Source organism: Acinonyx jubatus, chromosome A2 (assembly GCF_027475565.1).
Source record: "Acinonyx jubatus isolate Ajub_Pintada_27869175 chromosome A2, VMU_Ajub_asm_v1.0, whole genome shotgun sequence".
Lineage (NCBI taxonomy): Eukaryota > Metazoa > Chordata > Mammalia > Carnivora > Felidae > Acinonyx > Acinonyx jubatus.
In genome coordinates, this window is record NC_069383.1 from 88,666,634 (window position 1) to 88,685,123 (window position 18,490).

The window sequence follows — 18,490 nt, forward strand, 5'->3', positions numbered from 1 at the left end:
GTGCTAATATGTAAAGGTATGGGACAAAGAAGGAAAATACTTAGTGTTACAAAATATGGATCGTAGAAAAGAAACCCACTCCACAAGTGTGGCATTTGTTTAGAATGTTTGGACATGCTTTCTCCAAAATTCTTCTGGAAAAGGTTCTAAAAATCGGTAGTAGGAAAGGACAAATGAGCAGGTGCAAATTCTTGTCTGTGCAACAACAGTTATTGAATATACCCCATGACTGACCAGCTACGTGAAACCCACAGAGTTTTGTTAAAGTGCCATGGGCCGACGGCATAACAAAATATAAGGTGTAAATAGAAAATTTCTTTTTTTCCTTTTTGAAAACAAGAGTTCACTGAGAATCAGCAATAATAGAATATGCTGTAGAAACTATTCTCTACAAAGGTTGATCAGCATTATTTACAATTGGTACATTGATACAAAAGAAGGCATACAAGTTATCCAAGTCGCTTTTTTTTATGGCTGACAGGTCTATGCATTGTGTTATGCTTAACAACCAGAGCTTTCGGGCCTCTATGGCTGGCGACAAGTCACGAGATCTTCAGGTAGATGGGGGGTGGGGTGGAGGTGGTGGTGATGTGTGTGTGTGTGTGTGTGTGTGTGTGTGCAGTCAAGGGGCTGGGAAGGGAGGGGTTGGGGGGGATGAGCAGAAGTACCCAAAGGAGATTACCCTAATAATGCTTAATAGGCTGGTCCAGTTGAACTCCATTAAAACAAACCCAAAGAAAACCTTTTATTTGCATTCCACTTTTCAAGCTGTGAGTTTTTAATACATCGTTATAAAGTAAACCTGTGGTTGATTGTGAAGGAAGAAACACCGTGGGTTTTCCCTTTTTTGCTCAGTTTTCCAGCAATGTCCTCACCTTGGTCAGAGCCAGTCTTTCACCAAGTAAGCAGCATCGGTGGGGGGCCTCTTTATTCCAGCTTGCAATTCCAGATGGAGACAGCTCACACATCGAAACCTATTGAATTGCTCCGTTAGTCCCTGTCGAGACATTATTTCTCAGAAGCAGCCACTTAATCTCTCAACCTTTGTTTTCCCTCTTTGAGTGTAAGAGTTTATAACTCAGAGGGTTATTTTGTTGCTGAGATTTTTTTTTGTTTTTTGTTACTCCTGCAAGTTTTTACAACTTAAAATAAATTATAAACAAAACAAAAAAAACCAACAGACTTCTTAAAACCGAACAAGACAAAAGTTGTGCAAAAATAACAAAGATATGTACATACTTTTCAGTTGGAATAAATGTACAATAAAAACATAATTCAAAGAACATTTTAAAAATATAAACATTGCTTAAACTTTCCTACGTTTCATATTGTTTCTGAAACTATTCTGGTCAGTTAGCTCTGTAATATAGTAAAACATAAATTATTACAAAATTAACACTATAAAAATTTACTTTAAGAATATCTTCTAAACTTTTTTCCAAAGGGTCTAACCTGTTTATAATTTCTTAAACATTTATAAGTCTTAAAATCTGCCTTAACTTTTTTTTTTTTTAAAAAAGAAAGAGTAACCATCTTCCCTTCAATTTGCAGTCTCTTTTTCCCAAGACGTAAATAAACCAGCATATAAGTGCACTTTTAACACTGTAGAAATAAAAATGAAATCGTCTGAACTAATGTCCTGGTACCTAATGTCAACTCCTGATTTTTAAAAAAATCTTCATTTTATATTAAAAATTTTAGGAATCCTATAAGAAACACTGTCAGTGCAATTCCATTGATACAAATCACTCCGTTTGCTTCCCGTCTTCCCAAAATCTAATGTGGTGAAACTTAACAGTAGTCTGATCTTTGGGTTGAGGGGATGGGGAAGAAAGGGAACTTGAGGGCCGAGATGAGGGTTTGGGCCCAGCTGTAAAACTGGCATTCATTTCTGATTTAGGGATGAAGCAAAACTTCCTAGGATCTCTTGCTATTATCTCGTCCGCAAAGTTTCATGATTAATAGCGCAGGATGCCTATGTCATATTGTGAATTCCTGATTATGATTCCCTCTTAGAGCTAATCGTATTGCTACTTCTTTCAAAACTCCAGTGTGAACAGTTTTGTAGCTGCAGGGCTCTGGCTTCTTTCTTCCCTCTCTTCCAAATGGCTCTTCCTCATTAGGCGGTGGCTGGGCTTACTATGCCTTTCTGGGGGTGGGGGTGCTGTGAGTCGGGGCTTGTGATAACCTAGTATAAGCTGATCTATGGGAATGCTGATTGCACGGGACCCTGGGGCCCAGGGCACGGAGGGGCGCGGGCAGTGCTAGTATTTATTCTCACCAGGCGTTGGATACTTAACCCTCCACGGAAGCTTTCCCTCAGACCCTTCCTGCACCCCCACCCTTGCGTTTTCTCCTCTTGCCTGGCCCCGGAGGGCAGCTTAGGAACCTCCATCGCTGTGGGCACTGGGGTCTCGTGCCTTTTCCCTGGGATTCCTCCTTCTCTGGCTCACCCAGCTTTGGGGCCCTTGTGCACGGCACCCGGGAAGGGATTTGGCAGCGTGGATTCCTAACAAGCTCCGATGATCAGTCACCCAGTTTCCTCGGTCTTTTGAGGGATATCTTCCCCTACCCATACGCTCTGCTTCTAGTCACCTTCCAGGCCCATTCCAGCCCCTGTTCCTGACCCAGTATATCCTCTCTGAGCTGCACAGCTGGACAGTGGTATTGGGTAAACGACATAGTTCAGTGGCCACTTTTCTCCAACTTGCCCACAGCGTCGGGCTCCTACGGTGCTGGTGCAGCGCAGGAACCTGCTGGGGGCGCTCAGCCCGGCCCCGCAGCTCTCCGCTCTCGGCAGAGACACAGGCTGTTTCCCAGCAAAGCCCCTCCCCCAGCACGCTGTCCAGAGGGGAGCTCGTGAGAGCCAGCCCCTTCCCGAAGGCCAGTGGGGACCCCGTGAGCGGCAGGTGGGAGGGGATGGAAGGGACAGGTGGGAGAGGTCGAGGGAAGGAGCACGGCGTGTGCTCAAGTTCAAGAGTTTCAGACAACGCCAACCAGGAAATGACACTTGCAGCGTCTGCTCCCCTGGCTGGAGCAAAAGGATGGTGCGGTAGCAGCATCGGAAGCTATAGAGGGCCGACCCCGAACTTGGAAGAACGCGTACACGTGGCAAATGAAGGAACCGAAACAAAACACTGGTACTGTTTTCTGTGAATCTTAAATTCACGTTCTTTTGCCTTTTGCTTTCTCTTCGGAACTAAAAACCGGTCAATTAAAAAAGGAAGAAGAAAGGCCAGAGCCACCCGCCGGCACAGGAAACAGACTCTCCCCGGCTGCGCACACCCCTCCCTCCTCCTCCCGCCTCAGCCCCGGGTGGCCAGGCATTGGTTTGGAAGTGGCTTCACAGTCTTGTTACGGAAGAGTCCTGATCCTGCCCGTTCTGTTGGTGGTCTTCTAGGAAAGAAAAGAAAAGCTTGTGTAGAAACCACACACTGGGGATTACCCGCAAGAACTCAAGAACGGAGCCTCCGCTTTTTCCGTCTGGCGTGACCCTTAATGCAACCGTCCCATCTCTTGCCTTGGGCAAAGAAACGAGGCAAATGAGCAAAGGAGGGGCATGTGAGGTGGCCACAAAGATCCTAGCTTGGGGGAAAACACAGGGGCAAACCCCGTGGACATGCATGTGGTGGGGTGGGGGTGTGGTTCCCTTCCCAGAGAGAGAACTGCAATAATTAACCAGTCTTTTTTTTTTTTTTTTTTTTTTGGCCTCTGTTCATTTACCTTTTCCTATCTAACCTGTGCACCACACGGAGAATTATCTAAGGAAGAAGTGTAGTGTTGGATTAACATAGAGGCTTTAGGTTCAAGTTACTTAGCCTCTTCGCCCGGGTATCTCCAATCTGTAACATGAGGCTCATCACTGGTCCTTCACAGGGTTGCTAACAGGTCTATATGTATGTAAAGGGCTCAGCGCGGCACCTGCAGAAAAAGCCACCACAAACGGTGCCTATTTGATTATTATTACATTTGTTAAGGGTGACCGTGTGGCCTCTGGGTGGACCCAGCAACCCGTGCAGGAGGCTTGTCAAGATCAGAGGCAGGTTGCCAGGGCCCAGACCCCTGCCCCCACCTACCCCCCACAGAGGATAGGCTTCAGGTGCTCAGGCACAAAGTGACCCAAAATGATGGAGACACGCTCCTTGATCTAGGGATACAAAACGGTTTTCCTATAATCTTCACCCACACACCACCCTGACATCTGTGGGGAGACCTCAAAGGCCGAAATGCAGACAAACACATTGCAATTTTTTCTCTACAAAACCTGTAGCCCGTTGAAGACAACATAACACCACCATACGTTTATTTTTTACAGTCACATGTAACCTATAAACCCCCATCCCCTACCCACCCTGGCTTCCCCCAGGGGCACGCACAGTCCCTCGTAGCAAATCATTTGTACACTGACTACTCTCACACCTCGAATTTGTAAAAACTGCTGCATCTACCCTGGATGTTCCCACCAGGAAACCACATCTTGAACAGTAGCTACAGCTCACCAGAGGCCTTGAGAGAGGACTGACTGATGGGTGTCCCTAGCGAGGCCCTGCAGTCAAAACCATTAATTTTCTCAACAACGTTAGGAGGTAGGCATCACCTTTGCTATTTAACAGATGGAAACACTGAGACCCAGAGAAGTTACTCTGCCTAATATCACACAGCTGCTAATAAAAATCGGGGCTCATACTTGTGTGCTATGTGTTAGGCATTTTCTAGAGGCTTTAGGTGAATAGATTAATATTCACAAAAGCCACAGGAAGTGGGGGCCATTATGATCCCCTTATGGGTGAGGAAACTAAAGCACAGAGAAGTTAAGTAACTCGACCAAGGGCACACAGCTACTAACCAGAAGGCCTAGCTTTGGAAGCCAGGAAGCTTTGTTCTTATCTGGAGCAGAGATTCGAGCTAGGGTCTGCCCCACTGCCCATGCCTCTGCGTTGGTGACCCTGTGCACGTCCCCCTCAGTACCTTACCTGTCGGCTGTGTCCTGGGCTGGATATGCTTGAAGGACTGGACTGTGACAAAGGTAGGCTGCTATTTTTCCCAACCTGAAAGACACCAGCGAGGCCCACTCAGATCCGCCAGCCTGTGAAAGACTCCCGGGACCCTGCGCCGCCCGGGGTACAAGAGCGCCATCCCTCCCTCCGAGCGGTGCATGGCTAGTGTTTCCATCTCAGATGTCAGAGGAGATGAAAATGCCTTGGGGGGCATCTTGCTGACACCCTTCCCGTCCCAGAGAGAAAGCAGAATGGAGGGGAACTCTTCATTCTGCTTCCCAGATGTAGACCGTGAGTTTCAGGGGGTGAGGATAAAGGCATCTGGCAAGAGGCCCGGCCCCTCCTGGGGGGGCATTTAACCCTGCAGAGGCCCCAGCTTTTCCATCCCTGACCTCGCAGACCAGTCCCAGACCCATCTGGTTTCCGGCTCAGATTCCCTTGGACTAGCTCAGGATAAAAGCCTGCATCTTTTTCTGGGTCAGTTTTCTTGGCCAGAAGACATAGCCAACACCTTGCTATTCTTCAGAAAACAAGGCAAACGGTGCTGGGGGCAGGTGGGTGTGGCTATGGGGCTCCTTCCCTTTCTCTGTGACCGTCCTGGGCACCTGGGGAGCTGGTTCCTCAGGTGATTACCCTTCTGGCAGGCAGCTCCTCCTGGAGCCTATAGAGACCTGTAGAGAGCATCGTCCTCTACGTTAACTCACCTTTGCATAAAGATGTTTGCCTTACATTGGCAGTCTTGCTTTGGTTCAATTTAATATCTCTGTGGCAATTCTGGTCTTATGCTTCCCAGATACAATTTAAGAGAGCCCTATTTGGTTCCCAAAGCCCATACCTTGAATTTCTCAACCTATGTTATGCTTCTCCAGTCTCCTAACGGGATCAACACTGATTGCAAAGGCCTTTCCCCAACACTTGGAAATCACCAGTGGTGACCCTGGACAAAGCCTTTTCTTTCTTTCTTTAAAAAAAATTTTTTTTTTTTTAACATTTATTTATTTTGAGAGACAGAGAGACAAACCATGAGCAGGGGAGGGGCAGAGAGAGAGGGAGACACAGAATTTGAAGCAGGCTCCAGGCTCTGAGCTGTCAGGACAGAGCCCGATGCGGGGCTTCAACTCACAAAACATGGGATCATGACCTGAGCTGAAGTCAGATGCTTAATCGACTGAGCCACCCAGGTGCCCCTGGACAAAGTCTTTTCTTAATGGCCTGGTGACAAGCACCCAGGCAAGTATTGCCTGCATTAGGGAGCCAGTGCTGGCTAGACCAAGGCAGCTGTTCAAGTAATCTGCTTTTTTGATTTCCCTCCTGATAAATACTCTGCTGGAGGCTCGTCTGCTCCTTTCAGGACTAATGCATTGTGTTTACTAAACTTTTTCATTCATTCATTTTTGACTAATTCATTGTGTTTACTAAATATTTCATAGAGTCCTGCTGACCCAAGAACAAACAGGGCAACATTAACACAGAGGCATGGGGGTTAAGAGTCTAGACTCCAGAGTCAAATTGCCTAGGTTTAAATCTCAGCCCTACTATTTCCTTGCTGTGTGACTTTGGGCACATTGTTTAACCTTCCTGTGCCTCAGTGTCCTCATTTGTAAAATGGGGGTAATAACAGGTAACAATGAAAGGAATTAATATATCTGAAGTGCTTGGAACAGAGCCCATCCCAGAAGTAAGTGTTAGCGGCTAGAACTTTATATAAAGTGGGTGACACTAGGTGCACCTGGGTGACTCAGTCGGTTAAGTGCCTGACTTTTGATTTTGGCTCGGGTCGTGATCTCACGGTTCATGAGTTTGAGTCCCACACTGGGTGTTGCGCTGACAGCACGGAGCCTCCTTGGGATTCTCTCTTCCTCTCTCACTGACCCTCCCCGGCTCTCTATCTCTTTCAAAATAAATATATAAATAAATAAAAACTTTTAAAAATAAAATGGGTGACACTATAGCCTTGTTGCTCAGGGTGTGGCCTGTAAGCCAGAGAGTGGCACCCCAGACCTGTTGACAAAGAGTCTGCAGGTTCATAAGACCCCCAGGGGCTGCCTGTGCAAGTTCAAGTTTAGAAAGCCCTGGTTCTACCCTTCATCCTGAGGCCTGGAGGTGGCCCGGACCAGCAGCTTAGTCTGTGGGTGCCAGCCCCTTTCCTCTGCACCCCTGGAATTGGGGGCGGGGGGGGGGGTCAGATGGTGGCGCATCTGCTGCAGCCACAGGGCTCTAGTGGGAGGACCTACATCTCCCCCTGTCTCCCCTTGGCCTCAGTGTGCAGCCTGTCTGGCCCCCGAGATCCAAACGTGCGGTTTCTCAGGTGTTTACCTGTGATTTGTGAACCCCCCCCCAAGATGTTCTCTTTGTGAGGTTGTAACAAGTCTCATATAAAGATGACATAAAAATTAAAACATCTGTTTAACTGCCTCTCATCCCTCCATAGTCCTCTTCCCTAGACAGGGCTGGCCTTAGGGTCCGGCCCACTTCATTCTAAATGTGGGCAGCTGTAGCCCCCTGTTCGCCCTGCTGCCCCGGTGGGGCTCAGGCTCAGGGTGGGCCCTGCCACCACCTCTGCCCTCTCCTAGTAGAGTCTGGAGGGGGTGGGCATTTGCTAAGTAGCTCCCCCGCCTGGGGGAAAAGACCAGATTTGAGGACGGCTGGTCTTGGGCTCTTCTCAGACCACGCTCCACTTTCCCAGACTTCCTCACAACACACCCTCCTATTTGCAGGTGGCATCGGACCCTTCTGTGCCTATAGGTGTGAGATGCAGTTTTATCATAGGAGGAGGTGGGGCCGAGGTTGCCTGGAAGGGTGGGGACAGTCAGTCACCCCGGGAGGCAGTAGCACCGCCTACCATAGCCCAGGTGGCCCAGGTCATCACTGGACCTGCCTGGGCCTCGGGCTCTCACGGAGGGGATTCCCATAGACCAGATGTAATGAAATTGTGCTCAAAACTCAAGATCCAAAAGCGACAGAAGAGGAGGGGGAGCTCAGACTCTCCCTGTGCCTCAGCGTCCCCATCTGTAGAGTGGTGCTGACAATTGCACCGACTGCGCTGGGTGGTGAGGTTTAAAGTAAGTGACATGCGCGCAGCGTTCGCTCGCGACAGCTTACTTAGCACGCAGTGGCAAAGTACTCAACTACTCGGTTCTCTGAACGGAGGCTGCTCTGTTACCTGAGCTACCTGGCTGAGCAGGGGCTCTGCCCAGCTCCCTCTGCCCCCCCCAGAGCCCGTAAAGGCAGCGCCGGGAGGCCCCTGGAAACACGGGTCCCTTACCTGCCGAGAGGAGGTGCTGTTAACGGGATCGGGCACCGGTGCGAGAAGGCCGGGTGGGTTCTTTTTGTGAACGCTATTCATACCAGGCATTTTAGTGATTTTACAGGCTTTGCTACTAGAACTCGAGTTCTTACGCTTTTTTCCTTCTGATTTGTCAAAAGAGAGGGGCAGCGAAGACACGGCATTGTGTGAGGCCAGAGAGAGGTCCCCTGCAAGGGAGGGCACAGAGAGGGGACAGGAGTCACTGCTGCCGCCCACCGAGCCCACGTGTCTCACTATGTCCGCGGGGCCACTGGGCAGCGAGGTCCGTCCTGAGGGCTCCAGTTTGGCACTGAGTGGGCTCACCCCATTGTTGGAGTTGTGCACAGACAGACTGTTATAGGGAGGGGCCGCCTGATAGGAGTTCAAAGCTGAACTGGCATTCAACACACAGTTCTTTTTGTGGGGCCCTGATAATGGAGACGAGAGGGATGTCTGCAAGGATAATGAGGAGGAGGAGGAGGAAGTCGAAGGCTGCGGCTTCCTCTTTTTGTTACTTGGAGACTCGTCGCTACGGGCGGACAGGTCTTTGACTTTTGAGGATTTGCTGGTTTTGGTTTTGGATGGCTTGTGGGATGGGGAAGGGATGGCGGCTGGTATCGGGGACACGGCGGATGGGGCCTTGAAGGTTGAGTCCATGATGCTGAGGGTTGCAGCCACATGGGGGAAAGCTGTGGTGTGTGACATGAGGGCGCTCGGGTCCGGCGACGCCACAAAAGCTGCGTTTGAGAGCATGGCTGATGTCATTATGTAAGAAGAGGTGAGTCTCGAGCTGATGGGGGCTGAAGGAAGATACACAGCACTGGGGTTGCTGAAAGGCTGTAAAACGGATGCTGGAACGGGGGTGGAGGTGTGGGCTGCTGGCGAGGGCATGGGGCTATCTGCCGCAGGAGGGATCTTCCTAAACATGAGAGAAGAGTGAGAGAGAAACCGTGAGAAACAGGCTTGGCACTGCTCCAGAGGCTCGAGTAAGCATGAGCCTCAGGGCTACAGAGGAACCCCAGTAGAACCAGACTATGGAGGATGAAGCCTTGGAGGATGGCGGACTCTGATTTATGGCCCTTCCCTGTGGCTCCCCCCATTGCAACATCCAGCAACCTATATTGAATGCTTTCAGGTTTTCACATCCTTGTTTCCACGCTTGGCTACTGGATAATGGCTGATTTGGCTTCGTGAATAAAGGCGAATGTTATTTAGAATAGAAATTTCCCCAACAGTGTTCTCGCTGTTTTTTTTTTCTGGCAGTGATGAAGGTGGTTTTTAATGAGCAGTAGTCATTTCACAGTTAGGTCCTGGCTTGAAGTAAGAGGTGTGAGGACAGGGCTTTGCCACCGGCACCCCGGGGTCACCCCTGCACACTGCCGCTCAGGGCTTCCCAGCCCCTCCTGTGCCCTGCCTCCCCCCCTGCTCCCAGGCCAGCATTCTCGGGCCTTTGCTGCCTGCAGGCTCCGGTTTACTCCAGAGAGGCGTGTCCACGTGAGCCTGGGGCTGCTGTTGCCGATTTATTTCTATTCACCTCACCCAACCTTGGCTCTCGCTCTGGGGAGCTACAGTGGGGGTGTGGCTGCCCTCCCACAGGCCTCCCCATCTCTGTGTCAGGGTGAGGTGAGAAGATAGGGACCCGTATGTATCCAGACAAGGGGATCGGGACTTTCCACTTTGTTCTGAAGACAGATGCAGGATGTGGGCACAGGAGAACACAAGGTCGGGGGGAGGAGGGTCTTCCAGGAGGTTGGGGGTCCCTGGGAGCAAACTCCCTGTCTCCTGTACTCTGTGGAACCAAGGGCAGCACCCAGTGGCGGGTCACTCTTGGGGCCTGCCTATAAACTCTGTCTTTTGACTCCCATGTCCAAACCATGGCCTGGGTCAATATTGCTGCTACTCTGGGAACCAGGAGGAGGAGCATAGGGGCTTTGGGAGTCACCGTTAGTTCCTGATTTTATTCTGCAGGAAGGGATACTGACCTCAGGAGCCAGGTGAGTATTTTCAAACGGGCTCTTTCCTAGTTCTCCCCTTGCTCCCCGCCCCCCACCCCCCGCTTTTGCCTGGAAATCATTTTCAGTGTAGCTGAGCCCCCCACCCCCACCCCAGCAGTTAGGAACTAGCTCTCTTTCTTTGAAAGTGGTACTTGAAGGTGGGCAGGCTTGGGGCCTGCACCCCCAAAGCTTCGAGCAAGACGTGAGACGAGGCCTCTCGAAAGCCCTTCTGTCCTTGGAGGCCACTCTCTTGGCTGCAGCAGCAGGATGAGGCCCCACTGTGAAGGAAATGCCTCTCCTAGCGCTGCCCTGAAGATTCAGTGTCCTGCCTGCAATTTGGTGGAGCCTATGGTTTCCATCTTTAGGGTGGAATCCAGAGGAGTCCTCGAATACAGAAGCACAGTGTCCTTGAAAACATCAGATCAAACAGATCAAATATAAGAGAAAAATGTTGCCAAATCCACTGAGGCCATGATGACGTTCGAAAATCTACTTTTTCTTAGGCCTAAAGAACGTAAAAGATCCTGTCCACACTAAATCAGTGCTACGTTAGTTCTTGTTGCAATGAACTAATGAGTGAATGGATGGATGGATGGATGGATGGATGGGTGGGTAGGTGGGTGGGTGGCTGGATGGGTGGGCAGGTGAATTCTCAGCAGCAACATAACTAAGCATGCTGGGCAAGGACTCCCATGATATCAGACCGGAAAGGTCTAGACACGCCCTTAAAACTGTCTGGCACTGCACAACCCCTTCCTGACGCTTTAGGGGCGATTCCTTGGAACGTGTGGCATGAGCACACTCTCCCTGCTGTCTCTGTTCCTGGCTGTGGTGCCACAGGCAATCCACTCCATCTTTCCCTGACTCAAGTTTCTTACTAGCTAAAATGTGGATAGAAATACACGTGGGCAGAGGTTTGCAGTTACTTGTAATAAATGTTATTTTCTGAATACCAGATGGCTCATTTAGAGAGGACCCCAATCAGTGCCCTTCAGTGGGATCTACTCTGAACGTCCCAATTTGTAACTTTCCCATTCAATAGTATAAATGTGTGCTTCAACTTGTGTGGACAAGCAGGGCTGAAGTCCCCAGTCTTGCCCAGCTGGCACTCAGGACTGGGATGGATGCTACTTTTTAGCCTACTCTCTATCCCTTTCCTTCTTTTCCCGCACTAATCATAAGTGGATAGCAGAGGCAGAGGGGAGAGAGGGCAGGGGAGTGAGGGGCATGTGGAGGCTCACTGTCCCGGGGGGCCCCTTCCCCTCCCCCCCATCCCGTGCTAAATAGTTTATATGTTTTTCTAGGTGCCAAATGGCAGCGGATTTCAGCTTTGCGGACTGTGCCCTGGTTTAAACTTTGCACGCCGGCCTAGGGAAGTCCCGTACAAAAGCCCACAGATGCGCATAAATTACTGACAGTGCCCATCCTCCCCTGCCAGCTGGCATGGAGATCCAGATGCTGACCTGGCTGAAAGAGAATACTGTGTTGGCGTCTCCTGATGCAGAGTTAAATGCTTGTTAAAGAAAAAAGAGTCTTGGCCGTTCCTTTTCTTCCTAATGTCTTCCACGCCCCCATCGGCTGCCATCCCTCCAGGTTCGGGCCCGTCGGGGCCTGGGGTTTGGGCAGCGAGGTTGAGAGGGCAGCGGGGTGCTACGCTTTCCAGAGTTGACACCCAGGCAGCCCCAATGTTGCTCAGTGACAGCAGATTGGTTAGGCAAGTCCTGAAAAGGGGGGAGGGACCTGACGCCCTGTGGCTCGGGTTTCTGTGCCTGAGGAGGAAAGGAATATGGAGCTTGAGCTGACAGGACACCAGGTAGCGAAATACAGATCAACACATTCCTTCCACGTGTCCGGGATTTACACTTCCACAACACAGGAGAGCAAAGAGCGGAAAGAATCACCGGGGTGGGCTGCCATCTTGGGGGAACAAGTGCAGAAGGATAAACAACCAAATAACTGAGAACACAGTAACCCCGCATGCAGCGCCCGTGTGTTGGCGTTTAGAATGGACACAGGCAGAAACCAAGGGTGCCTTTTAGACACACTGAGCAGTCGTTTCAGTGGGAAGAAACGATAAGCTTCTCTTGTGGCCCTTTCCTACTTTGTGGCAAGTGTCAACGTTGAGTCCACTAGGCCAGTTTACGGCACACACCGTGGGGCTTGTTTCTGCTACGAGCTTGGGTCCGGAAGCTCTTTGGGCGTCGTGGTGAAAAGGGGCTGCCTGGGAGAGAGAAGGGAAGCTGGGGGAGGGGCAAGCTCTGAATTCTGTTCCCAGGCCCACCACCCACAGCACCCTCCTGTGTCTCAGGAAAGCCTTCCTGCCCTTCCTGGGCTTCCCTGGGCAGGCAGGGTGAGGGGTTTGGCGTTGGCCTTTCCCGGGCCTAGACCTGAGGGATCCATGACTCTAATGGGTTGTGAGGTCTTAAGAGCTCACCTGGGTAGGGGTGGGGGTGGGGGCTGCCAGTGGGCTTGAGTGGCCGGCACTGCTGCTCCTTATGTGCCGTGGTTGGAGAGGGTCTAGCTTGTCATTCTCTCATAGTGGCATTTGCCTAAATCAGGAAGTTTTCTTCCCTTTTTATGACTCTCCTATTGGGAGGTGTTGGAGAACAAAGGGGGCTCAGAGAGATGGAATAGAAGCTGGGGTTTAGGGTGGAGAGAAACACAGGGAGAGGCAAGGAGAGAGATCTAGCTAGGTGGGAAGGGCCAAAGACAAGCTTAACCAACTTCAAACATCGCCTGGGCTCTGCCTTGTTGGCCGCTGTACATATTTTTTCCACAGGACATTAAACAATTAGAAATTGGTCCATAACCATAGTGAAGTTTTTAGCATCGACACTGTAGCATTGACATTACAAACAGAGGCATATTCTTAGTATCCTTAGATGTTCTCAGTCAGAGCATAAAGGCCCTTTAACACTCTTGCATACACGAGATCTTATCTACTACTCTTTTCACCTAGTTTAGAAGATTACCAACAGAAAAATGATCTCCAAAGAAAGACAAAGCATACCATATATCCAACGCGTCTCTGAAAAACTGGGGGCAAGGCATTAAGAAGCGCTGACATTAAAGAATTAATCATGGATCCTGTTCTCAGAATCATTTTGCTCTACGAAAAGCCAACTACCAACATTGATCTAGAAAGCTGGGGTTCAGACCATCGTGGGGCAGCTCTGAGCACATACAGCACGAAAACTGCGCACTTACTTCCACATCTGGGAATTCAAGTGTTTTTCTACCATGGAGTTTAGTGCGAATCGAAAACGATCCCATCTTCTATCAAACACATAGTACCCTCGTCCCATGAGGCGACTCCCGAATGAGCAAAACTGTGAGGAAAAAAAAAAAAACATTTAAATTTTGATTACAGGTTAATAAGCTAATATAGACCATGCAGAGAAAAATAACATTTGCACAAAAACACACAGGGGTACAATTTTACTCAAAATAAAGAAGCAAATAGTTCCGAAGCCAAAAATATTTCTGCGGTGCTTTTGTTTGTGTTTTAGATTTTCTGCAGAACTTGTTGTTATGACTCAACAATAGTGACATTCAGTTTTCTGTGGCACAGAGGGCTACCTTCTCTACACCTGGACCAAACCAGCATTTTAGGGTAAAAAATCCCTGCAAAAAACAAAAAAAAAAACAAAAACAGCAACAAACCAAACCAAACTGAGAACAACCAGCAGCCAGGGTGATTTTTCAGCACCGCCCGCTTACGGTGTCATCCATCCATCTTCTCCGGGGACTCGGCGGTTCCCTGCCTCTCATTACGGTCACAGAAGCTGCTTGTCCTGATGCAATCTGCCATCTTGTTGGAGCTTTCCTATCTGTTGTCAACAGAGCCACTTGACTTCCAACTAGGCTGAACTCCTTCCTTCCCTAGTCCTGACCTCACGTCCGCCTCTCAGCACTTCTAGGCAACATGTCACCACCACCAAGCTTCCATTCGTGCTGTTCCCTCCGCTGGCCACCCCCTTCCCTCTTCTCTCGCAGTCCCAATTCTCCCCTCCCCCAGTGCCGTAATTGCGACTCTCATTCCCAATGGCCCTATCTGACCAACCTCGCCCCTTTGAGCTCTCACGGCACACCTACTACATACTTTACTACATTTCACCATGGAATCACTACATGGCTGTTTTGTGTGTGTGTGTGTGTGTGTGTGTTTTTAATGTTTATTTTTGAGAGAGTGAGAGACAGAGCACGAGCAGGGGAATGGCAGAGAGAGAGGGAGACACAGAATGTGAAGCAGGCTCCAGGCTCTGAGCTGTCAGCACAGAGCCTGCTGTGGGGCTTGAACTCACAAGCTGTGAGATCATGACCTGAGCTGAAGTCGGATGCCAACTAACTAAGCCACCCAGGTGCCCCGGCTGTTTAACGTTCTATGTAAATACTGCCTATGCACCTGGCTTGATTATAAAGGTATCAAGACTGAAAACTTCATTCTCCTCTTCCTCCTCAGTATGAGGTTGGTAGGGAAGGGATTTGGGCTAAAGAATGGATTGGAGAGACAAGGTCCCACACAATGTTTATAGCAAATCATCACATTTAAAGCACAGGGCTGAAACATGAGCGGTAAAGATGTTTAATGAACGTCACTGGATTATGATGTTAGGGCAGGCAGAAGGCCGGTAGACAGAAACACAAGTGGACTCTGAGAAGGTGGCATGTGGCTGGTCTAGAGCTCAGGCGAGTCTGCATACGACTCTATAACTCAAACACAGCTTCTCCTCTTTCCCCCAGACCTCCCAGCAGCTCCCTGGCCTCCGTCCCAGACACAGTGCTGGGTTTGGACTCATTCCACAAACCCTTCCTGGAACCAGCCTTTGGAACAGTTCTTAGGAGGAAATGCAAGACCTTCCCTTTGTTTTGTTTCTGCTTATGTTTTGGGGGTTTTGCATTAGAATTTTGCCACCCATCAAATCTGGTACTCCTGATGAAAAACTCTTTCCTGCACTCTGATTATCAAGTGCTTACTGATTGAGCAAGAAAATATACAAAGGGGATTCTCCAATGTGGAAGCCGGTCCCCAGCAGCATGTGGGACCTGTTCCAGGTCTAGGCATCTTTTCTTCCTGCATCCCAGTTGCTAAAGACACCCTGAATGACTGTTACGTTACAAAAAATGATTTAATGTATCAATTGACCATGAGAGAAAGGACAAAGCATAGAAACAATCCATGGCCTTTCCATTTAAATCAGCAGAACATTAAGGGCACACAAATCTGCCCTGCCCAGAGTTGAGCTAATCCACTGTAGCCTGGCAGTTTGTCATTTGGACAAATATCCTGCACTCTGGAGTCTGGCCTTCTGGTAGAGCCCAATCTCTTTTTTAGACTTGGAAGCTGGAGGCCCTCTATGTCTCTCATGCAATATAGCTGCAAGGTTAAATGCCCCAAGAGGCTCCTGTTCTCGGTCACACACTGTGCCCTCAGTGGAGCTATAGGTCTTCACTGCATGGGCCACCATGGCAGACTCCACTGGTAGCCGGTCTCATCAACCGCCATCCCACCCCCGCTTCTCCCCACCCTTTCCTTGCTAATGGATCTGCACTTTTGTTCTGATATCTGACATAGAACAGGCAGCACGGAAAGGGGGGTCTCTTCCCAGAACCTTGAGAAGAATCATGGCTACTTTCATCCCGTGTCACTGCAATCCCATCCACCAACTGGTGTAGGAGTGGGCATGTGACCCGTTTCTGCTAGATGTGAATGGAAGCCTGCTGGGGGAGCTCATTGGAAGATTTTCTTCCCCGAGAAATGACAGAAGCTGGCTTCTTAGAAAGACTCCCTTTCCATTCGTCCCTTTCCACTCTTTGGAGAATACTACTGGGTGAGGATGTGACCAGAGCTGTTGCAGACACAGTGAGATCATGTAGGACAGGCAGAAAGGGTTGAAGGGATTCTCCCTCAGAAACACCATATTGCAGGGGCGCCTGGGTGGCTCGGTCAGTTAAGCGTCCGACTTTGGCTCAGGTCATGATCTCACAGTTCATAAGTTCAAGCCCCTCATCAGGCTTTCTGCTGTCAGCACAGAGCCCACTTCAGATCCTCTGTCCTCCCCTCTCTCTGTCCCTCCCCAGCTCTTTCTCTCAAAAATAAATAGACACAGGAAGGAAGGAAGGAAGGAAGGAAGGAAGGAAGGAAGGAAGGAAGGAAAGAAACACCATATTGCAGAGATGCTGAGCCAAGCTTGGAACCACCTATCTCTGGACATCCTGTTAGGTGAGAGGAATAAACAACCATAGTGTATATACACTGTATGGGTTCAATTTTTTATTCCTGGCAGTCAAAGGCATTCCTCATTGTCCCTATTTCTGTACTGGCCAAGCAGCAAAGTCTTAGGCTGCTTGTGAACCACAGGTCAACATCATCCCCAGAAATAGGAAGTGAATTGGCCTTCATTCATCACACAGATAGAAGGGAGGAGGAACTCACTCCATCTTGATGCATGATTGATTTTTTTTTTTTTAAAGATCTTCTTTATTTAAATAACCTCTCCACCCCACACGGGGCTCGAGCTCACAATCCCGAGATGAAAAGTCGTGTGTCTCACTGACTGAGCCAGCCAGGTGCCCGATTCAGGATTGGTTTTATCTACACAGCCCATGACACTGAGGGACAGTTGAAGCTAACCTTGCAGGGCTCAAGCTGGGAGCAGAGCAACCTGGCCGTGGGGTCCCATGTTCCAGGACCCCCTGCCTTTAGCTCTGTGATGGTAGCACCAGGCAGTCCCTTCTTAAGTGTTTGGAGGGCAAACATAAACAAGCCTTCAGCTCATGCCTCCTTATATTTCCCACCTTGATTTCAATGACCTTCTGAATTGTCAAAAGTGGACTCTTTCAAGGAATTGGGAAGGAATTGTATCTTAATGTTAATCGCCAATCATGCTGACATGAAATGCTTCCCCCTCTCCTCTCCTCTCCTCTCCTCTCCTCTCCTCTATACACACACACACACTCTCTCTCTCTCTCTCAGTTCTGGTGCCATATGGTCACACTTACTAATAACAATAAAACTCCAAATCAACAGGGGAGAAAGGCGGCTAGGGCTGGCACCTGGCACACTGCTAAGACAGACAGTTTCCAAAGCAGGCGAGGCAGACGAACTCTGTAAAACCAGAGGCTCCATATTCCGGTGCGCAAGGCCACAAGGCCAGCTCCCCAGTGGGCTTATATAAACACCGTTTCTCAAGCATCCTTGGCCCACATATACTCAGGTGTTTAAAGGATTATAACCAGTAGGGAGCCCTGCCCTTTCCTTCTGTGATTTTCAAGGGTATTTTGAAGGCAATCATTCAACGTCAGGGTGTACCTTTCCATAAAACACTGTGTTGGCAGCCTCTCCTTGGGAGTGCGTGCTGTCTGACACGATGACCTAAATGCCCGCAGAGCACTGGGTCGGGGGAGGGGGGAGGAATGCATGGATGGAAACAAGGTGGCCTACCGCAAGAGGTCTGGGGTGGTGGGTAGAGAAATGACAGTCTAACTTCTCGGGTTCGTCGGCTCCGTCCATCTCCCCTTCATCACTTGACAGTCGGCTGGTGAGGTCACCTCCAGCTGGGGGTAGCGGGGGTTCCGGAGTGCAGCCACTGTGATTTGAAGATGTGTTGCTACTGATGCTATTTGCAGATGATGGTCTAAGGGCAAGGAGAGAAACGGACAGAATAAACTTTTCTGAGGCAGCAAAACCCATTCAGCTGAAGGGAGCTCGGAAGGAGACCCATCGGCTTTCTCGACATACCAAGGAAGGCAGGTCAATGGCAGATTGACACAAGGCAAAAATTCAGGCTGAGAGCAGGTTAGCTCTCGGTTAGAGAGCCGACCAGCTCTCTAAAATGATCCCGTGGAAGTTAGGCCCTGCCAGGCTTCAATTCAGGCACCAGGGAAAACTCCCATAGTGTAAGTGGAACATAAAATACAGTACTGTAACAGAGAGTTAACTTCAAACCAGTCTTCTAATGAATGCAGTCACAATTACTCATCTCTTTGCACATAAGTAATTTGCACTTGCCAGATAGTTGCTTCTCTCTGAAAGTAGACCCTGACAGGAAGTTCAACAGAGTAAACAACTTCGAACCAATTAACAGACCATCGGTGATGATGAAGATAGCCGCATACTTGTTGTTACTCTTAAATTATAGCTTTATGCAACTGTTACCCTACTGGCATGAAAAAAGGTTTTGTCCCAATGATGGGGCACAAGTCTCTTACTC

General features: G+C 49.4%; 1 protein-coding gene across 10 annotated transcripts in view; it reads right to left on the reverse strand.

The window, feature by feature from the left end:
- Window positions 1-591: 591 nt before the first annotated feature.
- The window catches only part of ATXN7L1 (ataxin 7 like 1), a 245,975-nt gene continuing 228,076 nt past the window's right edge, over window positions 592-18,490 (reverse strand). For 7 of the 10 annotated variants that reach the window (XM_027071688.2, XM_015076168.3, XM_015076170.3 and 4 more), the window contains 6 exons: window positions 17,722-17,914; window positions 13,485-13,606; window positions 11,741-12,046; window positions 8,263-9,202; window positions 4,974-5,048; window positions 592-3,396 (listed from right to left, as the gene is read on the reverse strand). In XM_027071688.2, the coding sequence (XP_026927489.1) occupies window positions 3,355-3,396; window positions 4,974-5,048; window positions 8,263-9,202; window positions 11,741-12,046; window positions 13,485-13,606; window positions 17,722-17,914 (1,678 nt within the window). In that variant the 3' untranslated portion in view covers window positions 592-3,354. The remainder of the gene's footprint in view (window positions 3,397-4,973; window positions 5,049-8,262; window positions 9,203-11,740; window positions 12,047-13,484; window positions 13,607-17,721; window positions 17,915-18,490) is intronic. The other 3 variants (XM_015076169.3, XM_015076173.3, XM_015076172.3) reach the window with 3 other exon arrangements.